The sequence below is a fragment of the Barbatula barbatula genome (assembly GCF_947034865.1).
Source record: "Barbatula barbatula genome assembly, chromosome: 2".
NCBI lineage: Eukaryota > Metazoa > Chordata > Actinopteri > Cypriniformes > Nemacheilidae > Barbatula > Barbatula barbatula.
Window position 1 is genome coordinate 5,669,919 of NC_136767.1, and position 14,490 is coordinate 5,684,408.

A 14,490-nucleotide genomic window follows, 5' to 3' on the forward strand; every position below is an offset into this window, starting at 1 on the left:
GCATTTAAAGTACAAACATGTCAATTTATTTTTTTACACCGTGAAAAAAAGGCAATAACGTCTTTGATATGAGACGATACAGTTCGTATTCATGTTTCTAGTCTCTAGTTGCTCATTACGGATTATTGAGTGGTCTTGGGTAGTCTGTAGACACCAGTAGAGACAATAAGCTCATGAGCTCTGACTTTCTTCTGCAAAAATGACTGCAGCTCATTTACATCCATCTCAGTTACACCGGGCCCGGCGGCCACGAACATTCTCAGCATCGAGTGGATCCTCTCCAAAGTCATGCTCTCCAGGTTAGTCAGCATGGCCTGAATGTAGGCCCAGAACAACTAAGATAACAGAAAGAAAGGGGTGATGTTCGGTGACGTGTTGTTACATTATTATAAAAAATATTAAACTATTTTATTTTTGCAAAAGTTTAATGATGTGTAAATGTACAAATGTTAGTGTACAAATCACCTGTAGTTTCTCCTCTCTCTGCTCAGACTGTGTTGCAGTATTGGAGTCTCCCTCTTCATCGCTGTCTATGAGCATAACGCTTCTGTCACTTCTCTCTTTAGAGGAGCTTGTCTCCTGTATGGTAAAGCGTCCACCAGCTTCCTCCCGCACGACGCCCTGCTGCTGCCACAGCGCCAGCTTCCTGCGCACCATCTCCTGCGGGACGCCCAGAACGCCACTCAGGTCTTCTAAGGTCCATGTGCCTAACAACAACAAATATGAGGTCTTCAACTTGAAGTTACAATCATTTACCAGAGCAGTGCATCGCACATTTGTTTAACATTTTTAAAATCTCCCACATTACAGTGATTTAATGCACATGAGGAAGTTTTGGAATTTGTATTGACAGTAGATAGTAGAGCAAAGGCAGGAAACCCTTTGGAGAACCGAAGAGTGCGAAAATGTGATAAACAACGATAATGCTGTTAAGTTTTTAAATCAATTTGTTTCACGTTCTTTCTAATGGCTTATCTTCCATACTACTTGTACAGGCACAAGCATCCACGGTCTCTCTACTATTTGCATCAACCTAAAACTTTGACTAAATGTAACGTTTTGAAGTATTAAAGTCATTCAGTTATTCTAAACTGGATACTGCAATATTTCTGTAACTTCAGTATATTGTGCAGCCCTAAACAATACAACTTAATTCCCATCCGGAATGGCTCCAATGGCACGGCAGAACTTTTATTCTCCACACCTTTGTCCTGAAAGTGTTGAATGATGGCAGCGTGGATGGGAGACACAGTGAGGTTTGAGATGGTTCTGTCCTCCAGTTCCACGTCCAGCGTAACAGAGCCCAGATGAGGTTTCCATCTAAGAGTCCTCATGGCCTACACACAAAAAAGAGAAACTGATATTTTCAAATCATGTACCAGCTCAAAGTAGCTTCATTTGTTCTGCTCAACACAAAATAAGATATTTTGAAGAATTTAGGAAACTTAACAGTTCTGGGGCACCATTGACTACTACTATATATAAGGTACAACTAGAACCACAATATAGCTATGATGCGTATTTCACACTCTGAAAAAAACTGTTGATATCCCATTGGTGACTGATTGGTGTCCCACAGCGGTTACCGAAGATCTTATGGAGACTATATTGTATAATCTGAAAAACAAGAATCTAAAAGGACCATAAAATCCCTGTTAACCCACCTTAAAGAGATAGTTCACCCAAAAATGAAAATTCTGTCATCATTTCCTCCCCCCTTAGATTGTTCTGAACCTGTATGAATCTCTTAGTTCTGTTGAACAAGTTGTTCCAAACCTGTATACATGTCTTTGTACTGCTGAACACAAAGGATGATATTTGGAAGAAAGTCAGCAAGCAGAAACAGATCTTGTCCACCCCAAAATAAATGATATGGGAGTCAATGGGGATGAGATCTGTTTGGCTACTGACATTGTTCCAAATATCATCCTTTGTGTTCAGCAGAACAAAGACATTTATACAGGTTTGGAACAATTTGAGAATGAGTAAATGATGACAGAATTTTTGATTTTGGGTGAACTGTCTCTTTTTTATGCAGACTAAAATGCAGATACGCAAGAGTACCTTGAGTTTCTCAAAGCGGTGTGTATAGTCCTCCATAGCTTTGGAGACTACTGCAGGCAGCTCCATCTTTTCCTCCTTCAGCTGGGGCCAAAACTCAGAGGAGAGGATCATTGCAGATAATGGCAACGAAGGCTGCTCCTCTGGAGGGAGACGACTCTCCTCCTCCCGGATATTAGTGTTGATCCGCCGAGAGTCTGCAACATCCTGAAAAGCCGTAAATCAAGTCAACAGCACATGGAATTAAATCTAGAAGAGATTCCATGTCATGTGAAAATGTGGACTAGAGCTCTGAAGAAAGTGCTCACCTTTAGCATCACCTCACAATAGTGCATGTGCGATTCGCCGAACCTCAGTTTTAGCAGCTCGACGTTACGAATCTCTCTAGAAAACAAGAACAGACAATAAAATTTAAGTGTAGATGTTAAAGCAAAACAAAGAAACATTTTCTTTCATTCTCATTTTTTTAAAATAAAAATCTCAATTTGTGTTCAACAGATTTTATTTCGACTATGGTAGTGAATGATGTCCCAGACCTGAAATTGGCTAACATTTTCCAAAAATCTTTCTTTGTGTAGAAAAATTAATTACGCAATTTATACAGGTTTGGAAAAACTTGAGGGTGAGTAAATGAAGAGAGAATTTTCATATTTGGATGAACTATCCCTTGCATTTGCACAATATCTTAAATGTAAACCCCCACCAGCAGCAGCAAAAAAGTTCTTTAGGAGTCAAATATATGGTGCAAAATACTCATTGAAAACTATATTAAGACTGATATGGAGTCACAATGATGTCACAAATCTGTCTATAATATTTTTAACATCCTCACGTGAATATAAAGCATTACAGCAGAATATAAATTGGTTAACATCATTTTACTATTATTGCAAAGTACTTTTAAACTTACGATGGCAGTTCAAGAAAATACACTGAAGGTTTGTTGTTGAATTTGTGTGTGTATATGATTATCTACATGTAGGTCACCTGGCTGTGTTGTAGTTGAGCTGATGCAGAAGTCGATCTGCCAGGACAGTCTTATATTCATTAATGAAGATCTCTTTACTTCCATAAATGCTGACCAGCAGACTGATGATGTCAGAAGAGCGCCGCTTAGAGCCGGTTTTATCTACAGACGGATAAAATAATGTGAGAACTCACAGAAAAACGAAAGAAATACTAAATGGAATACTGTTCTTAATTTTTTTACATGTATTTTATTTACTTCAAATTGGTCAAGCCAAATCTATAAAGACATGTAAAGGTATTGGGGTTTTCGTTTTAAACCCTGCCGTGTGTTAGCAAAAACCTGTGAGCGCATCAGTAGGATCTGGGGTCCAGTCTTCTGGATCACTGCCTTCATCTTCACTGTCTTGTGTTTCCAAGGTAACAGGGTCAGCTCGAGAAAGCTCATTGGCCAGATCACTACAACCCTCTGCGTCACCCGTAAGACTGCCGACTATCTGACGTACAGTGTCCTCACGAGTTCTTAATAACAGTTACAACAAATGATAAAACAGAGAATCAAAAACATTGTAGACCCCAGACTGGCTGTAGATATTCTCTATTCAACCAGACTAACCTGAGATACTTGCGAATGGGTTGGCATGCCACCTGCAAGATGACCATGGAGGGGTCAAGCTCTCTCAGAGCTTTGATGGCAGAGATATAAACAGTGATGATGTCAGATGTGTGGACTCCTGGAAGAAGGAAAAGACAATGGTAAGGGTAAAGGTTTGGTTGGTTCGCATGGTCAGCTTTGATTTAGCATATGGTTTAAGAGACATACAAACGACTTTATTAACATTTTCTATTAATGATAATGTTGTATGGCTATACCATGTAAAAATTGTAAATCAAGTGTGAAAACCCTGACCTGGATGTAGCAATCGTGTCTCAAAGGCGGACTTGAGGGAAGCAAGGAGCTGCTGCCTCTGATTAGTCCGTTCCAGACAGAACTTGAGATCTTCAATAGCAGGAATAGACTCTGGAAAATCTGCAATGGTCCAGCAGGTTCAACAATTTATCATAAAACCACATAGCTAAGATTACCTATAGCAGAGCACCCAAAACTTCACCTCGTATAATGCTGAACAGCTCCTCTATCCTCATGTTTACGTAGATGCGGCAAAAAAACTGATGCATGTGACAGTGCCAGCGATGGAGAAGCGGATTGGCTGGCTGACCAGTCTTTTCATCAGTGGGCATTGCATTGTCGCACGCCTCCTCCACCTTACTGGTAAACACCCTGCTCAGCCACCCCAGAATCTGCTCTAGCCACTGTAAACAAAGTAAGAGTGTTTTTCTAGGGACAATCTATTAGGAAAATGAAGGCTCAAACATGCGAATGGTGATGCTTCTAAGTTTTGCGCTTCGTAATGGGTCAATTCATATTTGAGTTACCCAAATAATTGTTAGTATTATTTACACAGGGAACCTTGAAAGGATAAAAAGAAATTCTGAAATAATTTAACACAATAAATTAGCGTTGTAACAATAAAGTGAAACACAAAAGAAGATCCTTCGAGAAATGTTTCTGTGGTTTTGAGTCCATACAATGGAAGTCAATGGGGGCCGGTGTTGTTTGGTTACCAACATTCTTCAAAATATATTCTTTTGTGTTCTGCAGAAGACATTCATACATACCTGGGTGAGTAAATTGTTGTTTTTTATTTTTGGGTGAATTACACCTTAAACCAATAGCATACATTACCTTAATGACATCAGCCTTCTTTGAAATGACCAATGAGTAGTGTGCCATGTTTTAATACGGTAATTAGATTTTATGAAAGATGTTTATACCTCATTGAAGTCTGTAAGAAAAGAGCTCTCATATTCTCCCCTGCAGCGCGCCTCCATCCTCTGCTCTATGCGCTTATGTAGGATGCTGGTTATGGCCTCTGAGCTCACACGCTCCAGCAGCTGTAGTCTGGAGCTGAAAACAATATTATTGTTTTGGTATAAACACCACAGACATTCTTTAAAAAGTTTAACTTGATTTAAATGTAGAATATTTCTTTAAACATTTCATGTGGTAAGAAGCAATACATAAAATACGACTCCTATTCATAATTGCAAACTACATAAAGTCTTTGTTTTTAAAGCACCAAACAGTACACAGACTATGTTTTTCACGTCACAATAACTGCTAGGACTTTTATCATGGTATACGGTACTTATAGTTTCCAGATTCAATGTCATGCAACTGGCGTCGTGGTTTTTTTTTATTTACTGACTGCATTAAAAATATTGGCAAAATATCAGCATGCTTCAAAATATATCTACATTTTTCTCATCAAGGGTTTTGTTTACACTTGCCTTGCTCCGTTTTAGCATTTATAATCTATAATCTTGACATATTCATGAAAAGTAACATACTGTTATCTAGAATTATTCTCTGTATTATTGAATTATGACACAACAAGTGTAATTATTATATTATTTATATTGTACAAACAATTGTGGTGTCACCAGGAAGGTTTCTCCTGTCACTCACAGTATGTGGCTGAGTTCCTGAAGCTGCTGCAGGGCTTCCTGACACCAACACAGCTGAGGAACAGCATCGCAGCCTGGGCACAAACCACCTAAATTGGGTTCAACGACGCCCTCCTCAGCCACCACAGCTTCCCCGGCCTGACTCATGTGCACAGAGAATGTGCGCCTGTAAAACTCCAACACCCGCTCCTGTAGCACAGGAGGAGGAGAGAACAGGAGGATGGCACGAATGACAGAGAAAGCTCTCTCGGCCAGACCTCTTGCCCCAGGACCACAAAGACGCCCATGGCCCTCATCCTGCCATGAGCCTAATCTCTCCAGACCAGCTGGCGAGGAAACAACGATAGAGAATGATTAGCACAACAAGCACAAATATGAAAAGCAGCATAAGGAATATTGAAAGCAAATCCTTAAGATCAGATCGGACCAAGATAAATGAGATATTTCTATATTTATTATCCATACACAAGCAAGCGTTAAAAAGCAAATATCACAGAACAGACGTACCAAGGAAAGGTTCCAGCTGTTGCAGAAGGTTTCTAAAGGCCCCCAGCAAAGCTGCAGCCCTGTTCCTCTCCACTAGCTCCCCATCTGGCTGTCTGAGTCCAGTCCAGAACTCTGGAGCAACAACTGTGGTCAGACGGACCTGTAGCGTCTCCAGCAGCCAACCCTCCGCATACTGACTCAGTCCGTGCTCACACAGCACGGCCAAAGCACCAGAGAGAACTTCGCTGGTTGAAGCGTTCGGTGGCACGGGAGACAGCTAAGAAGTAATATAGTGCAGTAATACGATATATAATAATATATAAGCGTGACAAGGAATATCAACCACCCTATAGAGCATCATTTACATGATTATTTACACGTAAAGCCATGACAGACCAGGTTAATACTAAAATGCACTAACGTACGGTACTGAATGATTAGCATGGTATTAACATGGATCGTTAAAAGTATGCGTGTCTTTGTTAGATATTGTTAGTGCCCTTAGACAGCAAAGTGTTTATTTCCACCTGCAATGCATGTGTTTAACTTCTTAATTATTGTCACTTACTAATTCAGATGTCACTGTATTCCAGGCTTCTGTCAGACCCAGCGGCATTGACTGCACCTCATTCATTCCAGCTGTTCAGATTGTGGACAATAATCAGATACTTAATAATCATACGTGCATATTCACTACAGTCTGACGGTGTTTTGTCCAAACATCATATTTCCGCCATTCAAAACAACATTCGACACGATTAGAAGAGATAGCGCTCTTCTTCAAACGCCTGTCGCGTAATGATGACGTCATTGATGCCGGATGTTGATGCACGTCGAATCGCAGTGAGACAGAAGGTATGGGTGCATTTCAAGTTTAGGGTTACAAAAATGTTAGGGAGTTGATCATAATAATAATACTGCTGCTCCTTCTACTATTGCTATTACTAATCATACTAATTCGAAGATAAGGAACATATTACAAAAAACTATTGTTAATCACAAATTGTTACATTTGTATGTGTATATTGTATTGGCAAAACAGTACTTCGTTATTGGTTGGGAGTAGTACAAAATGCAGAATTGTGCGTATTGTGGTTTATTTTATTTTATTAATATTTTTCTGGTATTTGTTGTATTCTCTCATATGAATTGTGTATTGCTCGTAGAAGAATGTTGAAATAAAAATGTAAATGTAACAAATTAAATAAATAAAAGTCTACCGGAAGCTGTTGTCGCGGCGCGTCCTCACCGCGTTCCCATGGAAACAGGAGGGAGACTTGAGTTTAGCCGCTTCTGGAATGTTTTTAAAGAAACTCCCCCTGCAGGCTCGCGGTATTAAACGTTTGGTAAAGTGTGTTGCTTGTTATTCTAGTCTACGTGTGGCCCTGACAGTACATCCAGCCAGCCATCTTTACCGTCAGGCTGTATGAAACGCGTTGTATCTGTTGAAAAAGTTACTAGATCGGGGTTGTGCAGGTGAGGTGGCCTTGCCTTTGAGCTAGTGAGCTAGCCTGCTAATCAGAATGACCCAGCAAGGAGCCGCGCTGCAGACCTACAACAATGAACTTGTCAAGTGTAAGTAACTGTCGATACAGATACATAATTTTGCTGTAAGAAACTTCATTCTCACAACTGTCATCGGATGAAGGAAATCTGCTAGCGAGTCTGCTGTAATCTCATTTAACTGCAAAGGAGGTTGGTAGTTTGCTGTATCTTGTTTGCGTTATCTTAAAAGTAATTGTAAGGCTAAAGTAACTGTTCTTCAAAATTACAATTCGTCATTTTGTCTTCTCGGAGTGATTGAAACACCTGAAATGCAAATACTAGTAAGGAATGACCCTTTGCTTTAAATTTTATAGATTAAAACCGAAGGCTGATAAATGTAAATCAGACTGTATAGGAAAAAAGTGAATATACTATATTTAAACATAGTTATGGATCAAATAAAGCTGTGCTTGTGTTGTGATGTCATTGCATTAGAAAACTAAAATTAAACTTAATGGCGACAAATCTTTGTTATGGGATTCATTCAAAAATGAAAACGCTGTCATCATTTACTCACCTTCGAGTTGTTCCAAATCTGTATACATTTCTTTGTTTTGATGAACATGGAGAAATATATTTGGAAGAATGTTTATAACCAAATATATCTTGCACCCCATTGTAGGAAAAATGACTATCTTTTTTTTCTTCTGTCGAACACAAAATAAGACATTTTGAAGAATGTAGGACAGCACTTTTGACTAACTTACCATTGTATATTTTCATAGCGTTCTTTCAAATATCTTTCTCTGTGTTTATCAGAACACAGATTTGGAACAACTTGAATGTGAATAAATGATGACTGAATGAGGTGAGGTTTCGGGTGAAGTATCCCTTTAAAATACACATTTGGTTTTACACAATGCAAAGACATTTACATGATATATTTTGTTGTCGTTGTACACACAGACAGCTGTTTCAGCGTCACTGTGCATTGTTATTCCAACAAAAGTTGCATTTTTAAGCAGCACCAAATACTATTGGACTGAAGCATACTGACGTCTTTGTGTTTTTGTTTCAAAGCAAAAAGGTTTGGTGTTTTACAGTCAGTCCGAATTTAAATAAATCGGAATTCTTATTCGTTTTTTGCTGCTAATGTACATTCTTAACAATTTAACCTGACAAAATTATTTCGTGCTCTTTAGCATTACATTTTGTAACGCTTGCCATATTCATGAGACTTCCGTGATTTTTCTATTACAAAATATGAACATAAACAAAGTATGTGCAGCAACACCTTTCTTTATGTGAATTACATTTGACTTAAGCTGACCCATAATATGCATTACATAAATGAAGCCCAACTCACAATTGCATGTATCAGCAAGAGTAACTGCCGAATAAGCCCTCATCTGCTACTCAAACATACTCCCTCTCACTTATCACAACATGAATGTAAAGACCCGTATGGAAAACACTCCACAGAGTTATTTTCTTCTCGTGCCTGGTATTTAGATACGTACAAGAAAAAGCAGATCTAATAAGCTTCATCGTCTTCATCTTTAGGTATAGAAGAGCTGTGCTCTAAAAGGGAAGATCTGAACAGGTTGATCCAGCAGGAGGAAGCAGAGAAGGGTCGTCTGCAGCACGACATCCGTGTGCTGACGGAGAAGCTGAGCCGCGTAAACGAGAGTCTGGCACGCCGGCTCAATGCTCGCGCTGATTTTGACCGCACAATCGCAGAGACGGAGGCTGCATACATGAAGGTAAATAAATGGTGATAAAAGCTATAAAGTGTGTGTGTGTTTGCGTGTGTGTCAGGACATGGTGGGGATGAAATGTTTGTGTCTTTACAGCAGAAGTTGTCGAGAAATAACCTTATTTCCTATTTGAGAGGACATGAATATGATGAAATGTGGACTCTAAATGTAGTTAGTCAATTTTTTATTGTGTATTATGTGTTAAGAAGTGAATAACCCTCCCTTCTGCGCCGCTTTCAGATTCTTGAAAGTTCTCAAACGCTTTTAAGTGTTTTGAAGAAGGAAACAGGAAATCTGACTAAAGCCACTGAACCCAGAAGTAACAAAGATCATTGAAGAAGGCCGAATGTTCCCCATTCTTCTTCGTTCTTATTTCTTTATGAGCATTCTTTCATTTGTGTGCGGAAGCCATGTATTTAACGTGTATAGATTTATAATGTTTTGATATGGAATTGGTGTTTAATATTATACTTTTATTTTAATGTGACGTTTTAATAAAGTTAATAAATTGTTTTTGTTTGTTGGGTTATTTAAGGGTATTTCTGGGTGTAAACATCTTAAGAAAAAACATGACTATTCAATATCATTCATCTGTTTATTGAACATTTTCTTGTTTCTGATATTTTTTCCTTTGAATTCCTTAAAAACAAGTTGAACATTTAATATTCTCTTGACATAGTAAACAGAAAGGACGAGAAAAGGTCTGACAATACAGTACAATAACTTCCCACCAGAGAAAGGAGCAGCTTGATGCTTGGCTGGAGTTACAGGAGCTAATGAAGCACTTGAAGTTGCATCATGAGAGGCAAAAGTTTCCAACCCCATCGAGCTTATAGTATACATCCTTATGATCTTATATCTAAAGTAAAATTTCCCCATTTGGTAATATTATCTTAAATGGTTTTGTTCACACTGGCAGCCAAAATCTGTTTTTGTGTATGCAACTCAAATCCATTTAGTTGTTGTAATGTAAATATAAGCCATGCTTATATAGGATTTTGGGGAAAATGTCTTCGTCTCAATGGTCAGAACGTTTTTTTAAGGGCATGACATTTAATATAATTAACATTGTACAGATGTGTCTACTTTGTTCCAATACACTCACAAATGTGTATAAAATACAGAAATGCATCAGAAATCACAACAATGTGTCGATATGACGAGACGTGAGCATAGGACACACTCAGATTCAAGACTCTTGGCATGGTGTTGACATTTACGTCATTACTATGGCAACCAGTGTAGATAAACTGGATTTTGAGTGTCTGAATAAACCGTCTAAATTTACAGAACATCGCTTGTAGACGGAATTATGTTATTAAAATGAAACAAATCAGAACTGTGCAGAGTGAACAAAGCCCGTTTCTTAAATAATAAAACAGTTTCAGGGAACAGAATGTATAGGTCAGCACAGTTTTGGCCTAGTAGGTGTAAATCTATGTTTCAAGTCTGAATTTGGGTACCAACATGGATAGTTTCATTTGCTGAAAACATATCAATAAAAACAAAAAACAATTAAAGAACCTTAAAGTTTGTGAAGATGTACAGTATATGTGAAAGACCAAGATTACTTTAAACGAGTGAGAAGCTTCCAGCTGTCAACCATGACTGTGTAAGGTGCAAAATAAAGCAAAAACAGAGTGCAAGTGAATGAATACAAATGTACAAGACAAACATATAAAATATCCTCTAACAGAACTCATGTAACCAAATACATGATGTAAAATTATAAAGAAAACATAATCCCTAAGCACCTTGGTGCTATTTTTCATTTCAGTTGTTTGCTCATTGATTAATGAATCGATAGATAAATGAAATAAATTAGGGAACATCCTGGAATGTACAAACTGTACATCAATACTGGTTGGAGAGGCTTCGGGAAACAGGTGAGCAGTTACGGCAAAGCCAGTTAATAGATAAGATACATCTGACTCGGTTGGCATTGTGTACATTGTCAGTCTTCGTTCACACATACACACACACGGCCCACTCACAAACAAAATGTTCCCTTTATGATTGAAATTGTCCACTTCCATTTTGTACTGCAAGAACAGGGATGAAAAGACAAACAGGTGAAGTACAAGTCAACTGACAAATTGCATTCGTTGGCAGCACCAACTGTTAATCTCAAAGTCTGAATGTAGAGCAAATCTCACGAAAACCAGCCAAGAACATGCCTGTGAAAATTCTTTACATATTATATATGATATAGTATATAGAGAATGTTTAAGAAGCCTGTTTTTATTATAACAATTATAACATTTTTCAAACAATACTTGTATAACATTTCATCAAGAATGTTATTTAAATCCCATTCGTATGCTTTTGTGCCACACAGTAAGTCTTGATGAAAATATCTTTTATTTTGGGGTCAAATGTAACCTGAGCATGTTTTCGTGAGATTCACCCCATAACTATCGGTGGGTCACACCAATGTGCATACCAACTCATTCAATTTACCAGAATAAACGCTAACTCGAGACAATCAACGTGTTAGCATTTCAGTTGTATATCAAAGAGGGTGATGTTTTCTCCGGTCTATTTTAGAAACGTCTACCAACTTGAATGAACCACAAAAGAAAACATACACAACTTAGAAATTATACAGTTGGGAGCCCTATTAACAGAGACCTACACATGCACATACAAAAAGTCACAAAGAACGTGGCACCCGTCAACGGTCTATATATTTTTTCATGTTTGATGTGCTACGCACTTATCCTCTTTGTGGAGTGACATTAGACACAGTTTCCTTTTCTATTTAAAGACAGTCAAGCGTTCCATCTTTAAGGAATTGGGTCACTTTCGTATGGTGAGGATTACATACATAGCGCATAACATATAACATGATGCAAGAGATTTTGAACATTACCAGAGTCCATCTCAATCACAATCGGTGGCAACAGGACGTCAAATTAATGACACATGATCAGCTGTGTAGGATGTGGACAGTCCTGCTGTTGGTGCTGTATGAACACAGAATACGGAATGTACGTTTACATGCTGGTTGCTACTGGTCCTGTTGTTCAGGACAACGTTTTGCTTAGTATCCAGGCTGGTGAGGGCAGGCAGTGGTTGGTCCCGTATATCCCAGATGTCTGGAAGGCTTAGAAGTAAAGGGCTGGTTCGCTGCTGTAGTCTGACAGTGAGGAGCTATCAGCAGGTGTCAGCTAGAAAAATAAAATCAAGCAATGGGACAAACTTTCATAATTTTTCCTTCGGTCATTGTCGTTCCAAACAGGTATGACTAACTTACTTCTGCTGCACACAAAAGAAGATATTTTGAAGAACGTTGGTAAATAATACTACTGGCCCCCATTTATACGCCACAATACAGTCAATAGGGCTTAACTATTTTGGCTCGGTTCGGTTCTGATGGGTCAGTATTTTTGTTATGCTAGGGTTGAGCGGCAGGAACAGTAAAAATGATTATTTATTAATTATTTATTAAATATGATTTATTTCACTTAAAAACTAAATCCAGTTCACACAATTGCTAGTGAATTGTATAGTATAATATAAAATAAACATAAAAACAAGCGCATATACACACTGGGGAACACTTTTAATTTATACGTTTCATTACATGGCGCTCTGACAAACTTTGCGCCCCCCCACCCCCCCATAAAGACTTATATCTTATAGAATTTTAATTAAATCAAAAACATATTTAGTTATACATTGCTGGACCATAAATAATTTTGGTTGCATGGATTTTTTTCTGATGTTTGATTGCATAAAAGTTATGATACATTTCAATTTATGATCAATTTAAGATCAATTTCTATATTTCATAAAATGACACAAAATCCGTGCCCCCCCCTTGATCCATCCTGGGGCCCCCAGTTTAAGAACCACTGCCATAGACAAAAGAGCCATAGAGTCAAGCTTTGTGACGTTTCTTAACATGAGGGTAAATCGTTTTTAATTTTTTGCCTGCCTGTGGCCAGTCAGCAACCACATCAGATCACCTCAGCAACAGAGTACAGTAACTGGCAACCATTTAGAACATGGCAGCCATTTGTTTATGAGTACAATGCACCTGTGGTGTGTATATGTATTCTTATAACTCACCATGACCTCGTCTGTACTTTGCGAATGATCTTCCTCTCTGGCAGCAGTCTCGTTGAGCTTGTGTTCTTGCCATGTGTTAAAATCTGAGTGTTTGGGTGTGTAACTGGACAAATCTGAAAAATATGAGATGATGGACTTTTTATTTGTCTGATTTGTATATCAATACAATGTTTCCATGACCTCGTATTCATTGAAAAACATTTTTGTCATTATTTGGTTTACATTAAATCCAGATGCTTAAAAGTGTCCGTGTTAACTACCACGTAGAAAACCATATGACTGACCAGCAGGTGTCAACAATGAACTACACTAAAGTTGTAGTCAAGTGAATCGTAGGTGCAGCATGGTAAAAATTGTATTGCGTTTTAGAGCGATAATACAACCGATACACCATCTTTCATCACTTTCTCACCCTCATCTCTTTTCAAATGAATTTCTTTGTTCTGTGAAAAACAAGAGCAGAACATTCAAGTTTTACGTTTTTATATACAATAAATGTAGTGTAGGTGAACAGGGGTGGCTGTTCAACATCAACAATGACTTCGTTCTTCATAAAAAGCTGGTTTTAGAACCCTTGGAATATACTGTAGTGCATGTATCATGTGGACTACGTGTATGAACTTATTTTTGTGTCACTTTTGGTGCCTGTCATCATTTTATTGATTTAAACTTTCATTGTATTGAAACGAACAGATCTGACATTCTGCTAAATGCCTCCTTTTGTTTTTGGAAGAATGCTTAACTGTACAAAATCCATTTCCTGCTCCATCGTTTCTGTGCTTTATACTTCCATCTTTCTTCTGTCTTCCTGTCATTCTGTCCACTTCCTGTCATTCATCCATTACTCACCCGTGGCGTTGTTGGAGTGAGTGGGTGAGCTGGTGTAGCTGGCGCGGGGAATGTTTATCCTCCCAGTGCTGATCTGGCCATCTTCTTCTCCTCTTCCCTCTTCTTCCTCATCCTCCTCTCCGCTGTCCCAAAGGCAGTTCTCCGACGGATATACAAAAGTGCTCTGCAGGCTAGACTCATTGAAGGATATTTTCAGCTGTGATGGAGCAAGAGATCAATGTGTTAGGATTCAAAAATGGATCCATTACTATAGCATGACAAGGTGTCTTGGCAATTGCAGATA

General features: G+C 38.4%; 3 protein-coding genes across 3 annotated transcripts in view; 1 reads left to right on the plus strand and 2 right to left on the minus strand.

The window, feature by feature from the left end:
* anapc2 (anaphase promoting complex subunit 2) lies at positions 1–7,766 on the minus strand. The gene is made up of 15 exons (XM_079472851.1): positions 7,534–7,766; positions 6,611–6,681; positions 6,064–6,319; positions 5,558–5,882; positions 4,864–4,996; positions 4,140–4,341; positions 3,938–4,057; positions 3,644–3,761; positions 3,371–3,549; positions 3,049–3,190; positions 2,370–2,445; positions 2,065–2,268; positions 1,205–1,337; positions 466–707; positions 1–335 (listed from the first exon to the last, which is right to left on the minus strand). Exons 2-15 carry the CDS (start codon positions 6,674–6,676, stop codon positions 123–125), a joined length of 2,409 nt encoding a protein of 802 aa, XP_079328977.1. The 5' UTR covers positions 6,677–6,681; positions 7,534–7,766; the 3' UTR covers positions 1–122.
* On the plus strand, positions 6,832–9,959 carry ssna1 (Sjogren syndrome nuclear autoantigen 1). The gene is made up of 3 exons (XM_079472880.1): positions 6,832–7,617; positions 9,091–9,290; positions 9,525–9,959. Exons 1-3 carry the CDS (start codon positions 7,566–7,568, stop codon positions 9,618–9,620), a joined length of 348 nt encoding a protein of 115 aa, XP_079329006.1. The 5' UTR covers positions 6,832–7,565; the 3' UTR covers positions 9,621–9,959.
* Positions 9,867–14,490, minus strand: part of tprn (taperin) — an 18,900-nt gene continuing 14,276 nt past the window's right edge. Inside the window, exons 2-4 of the mRNA XM_079472863.1 lie at positions 14,208–14,403; positions 13,359–13,471; positions 9,867–12,454 (exon numbers count right to left, since the gene is read on the minus strand). Coding sequence (XP_079328989.1) covers positions 12,392–12,454; positions 13,359–13,471; positions 14,208–14,403 — 372 coding nt within the window. The 3' untranslated portion in view covers positions 9,867–12,391. The remainder of the gene's footprint in view (positions 12,455–13,358; positions 13,472–14,207; positions 14,404–14,490) is intronic.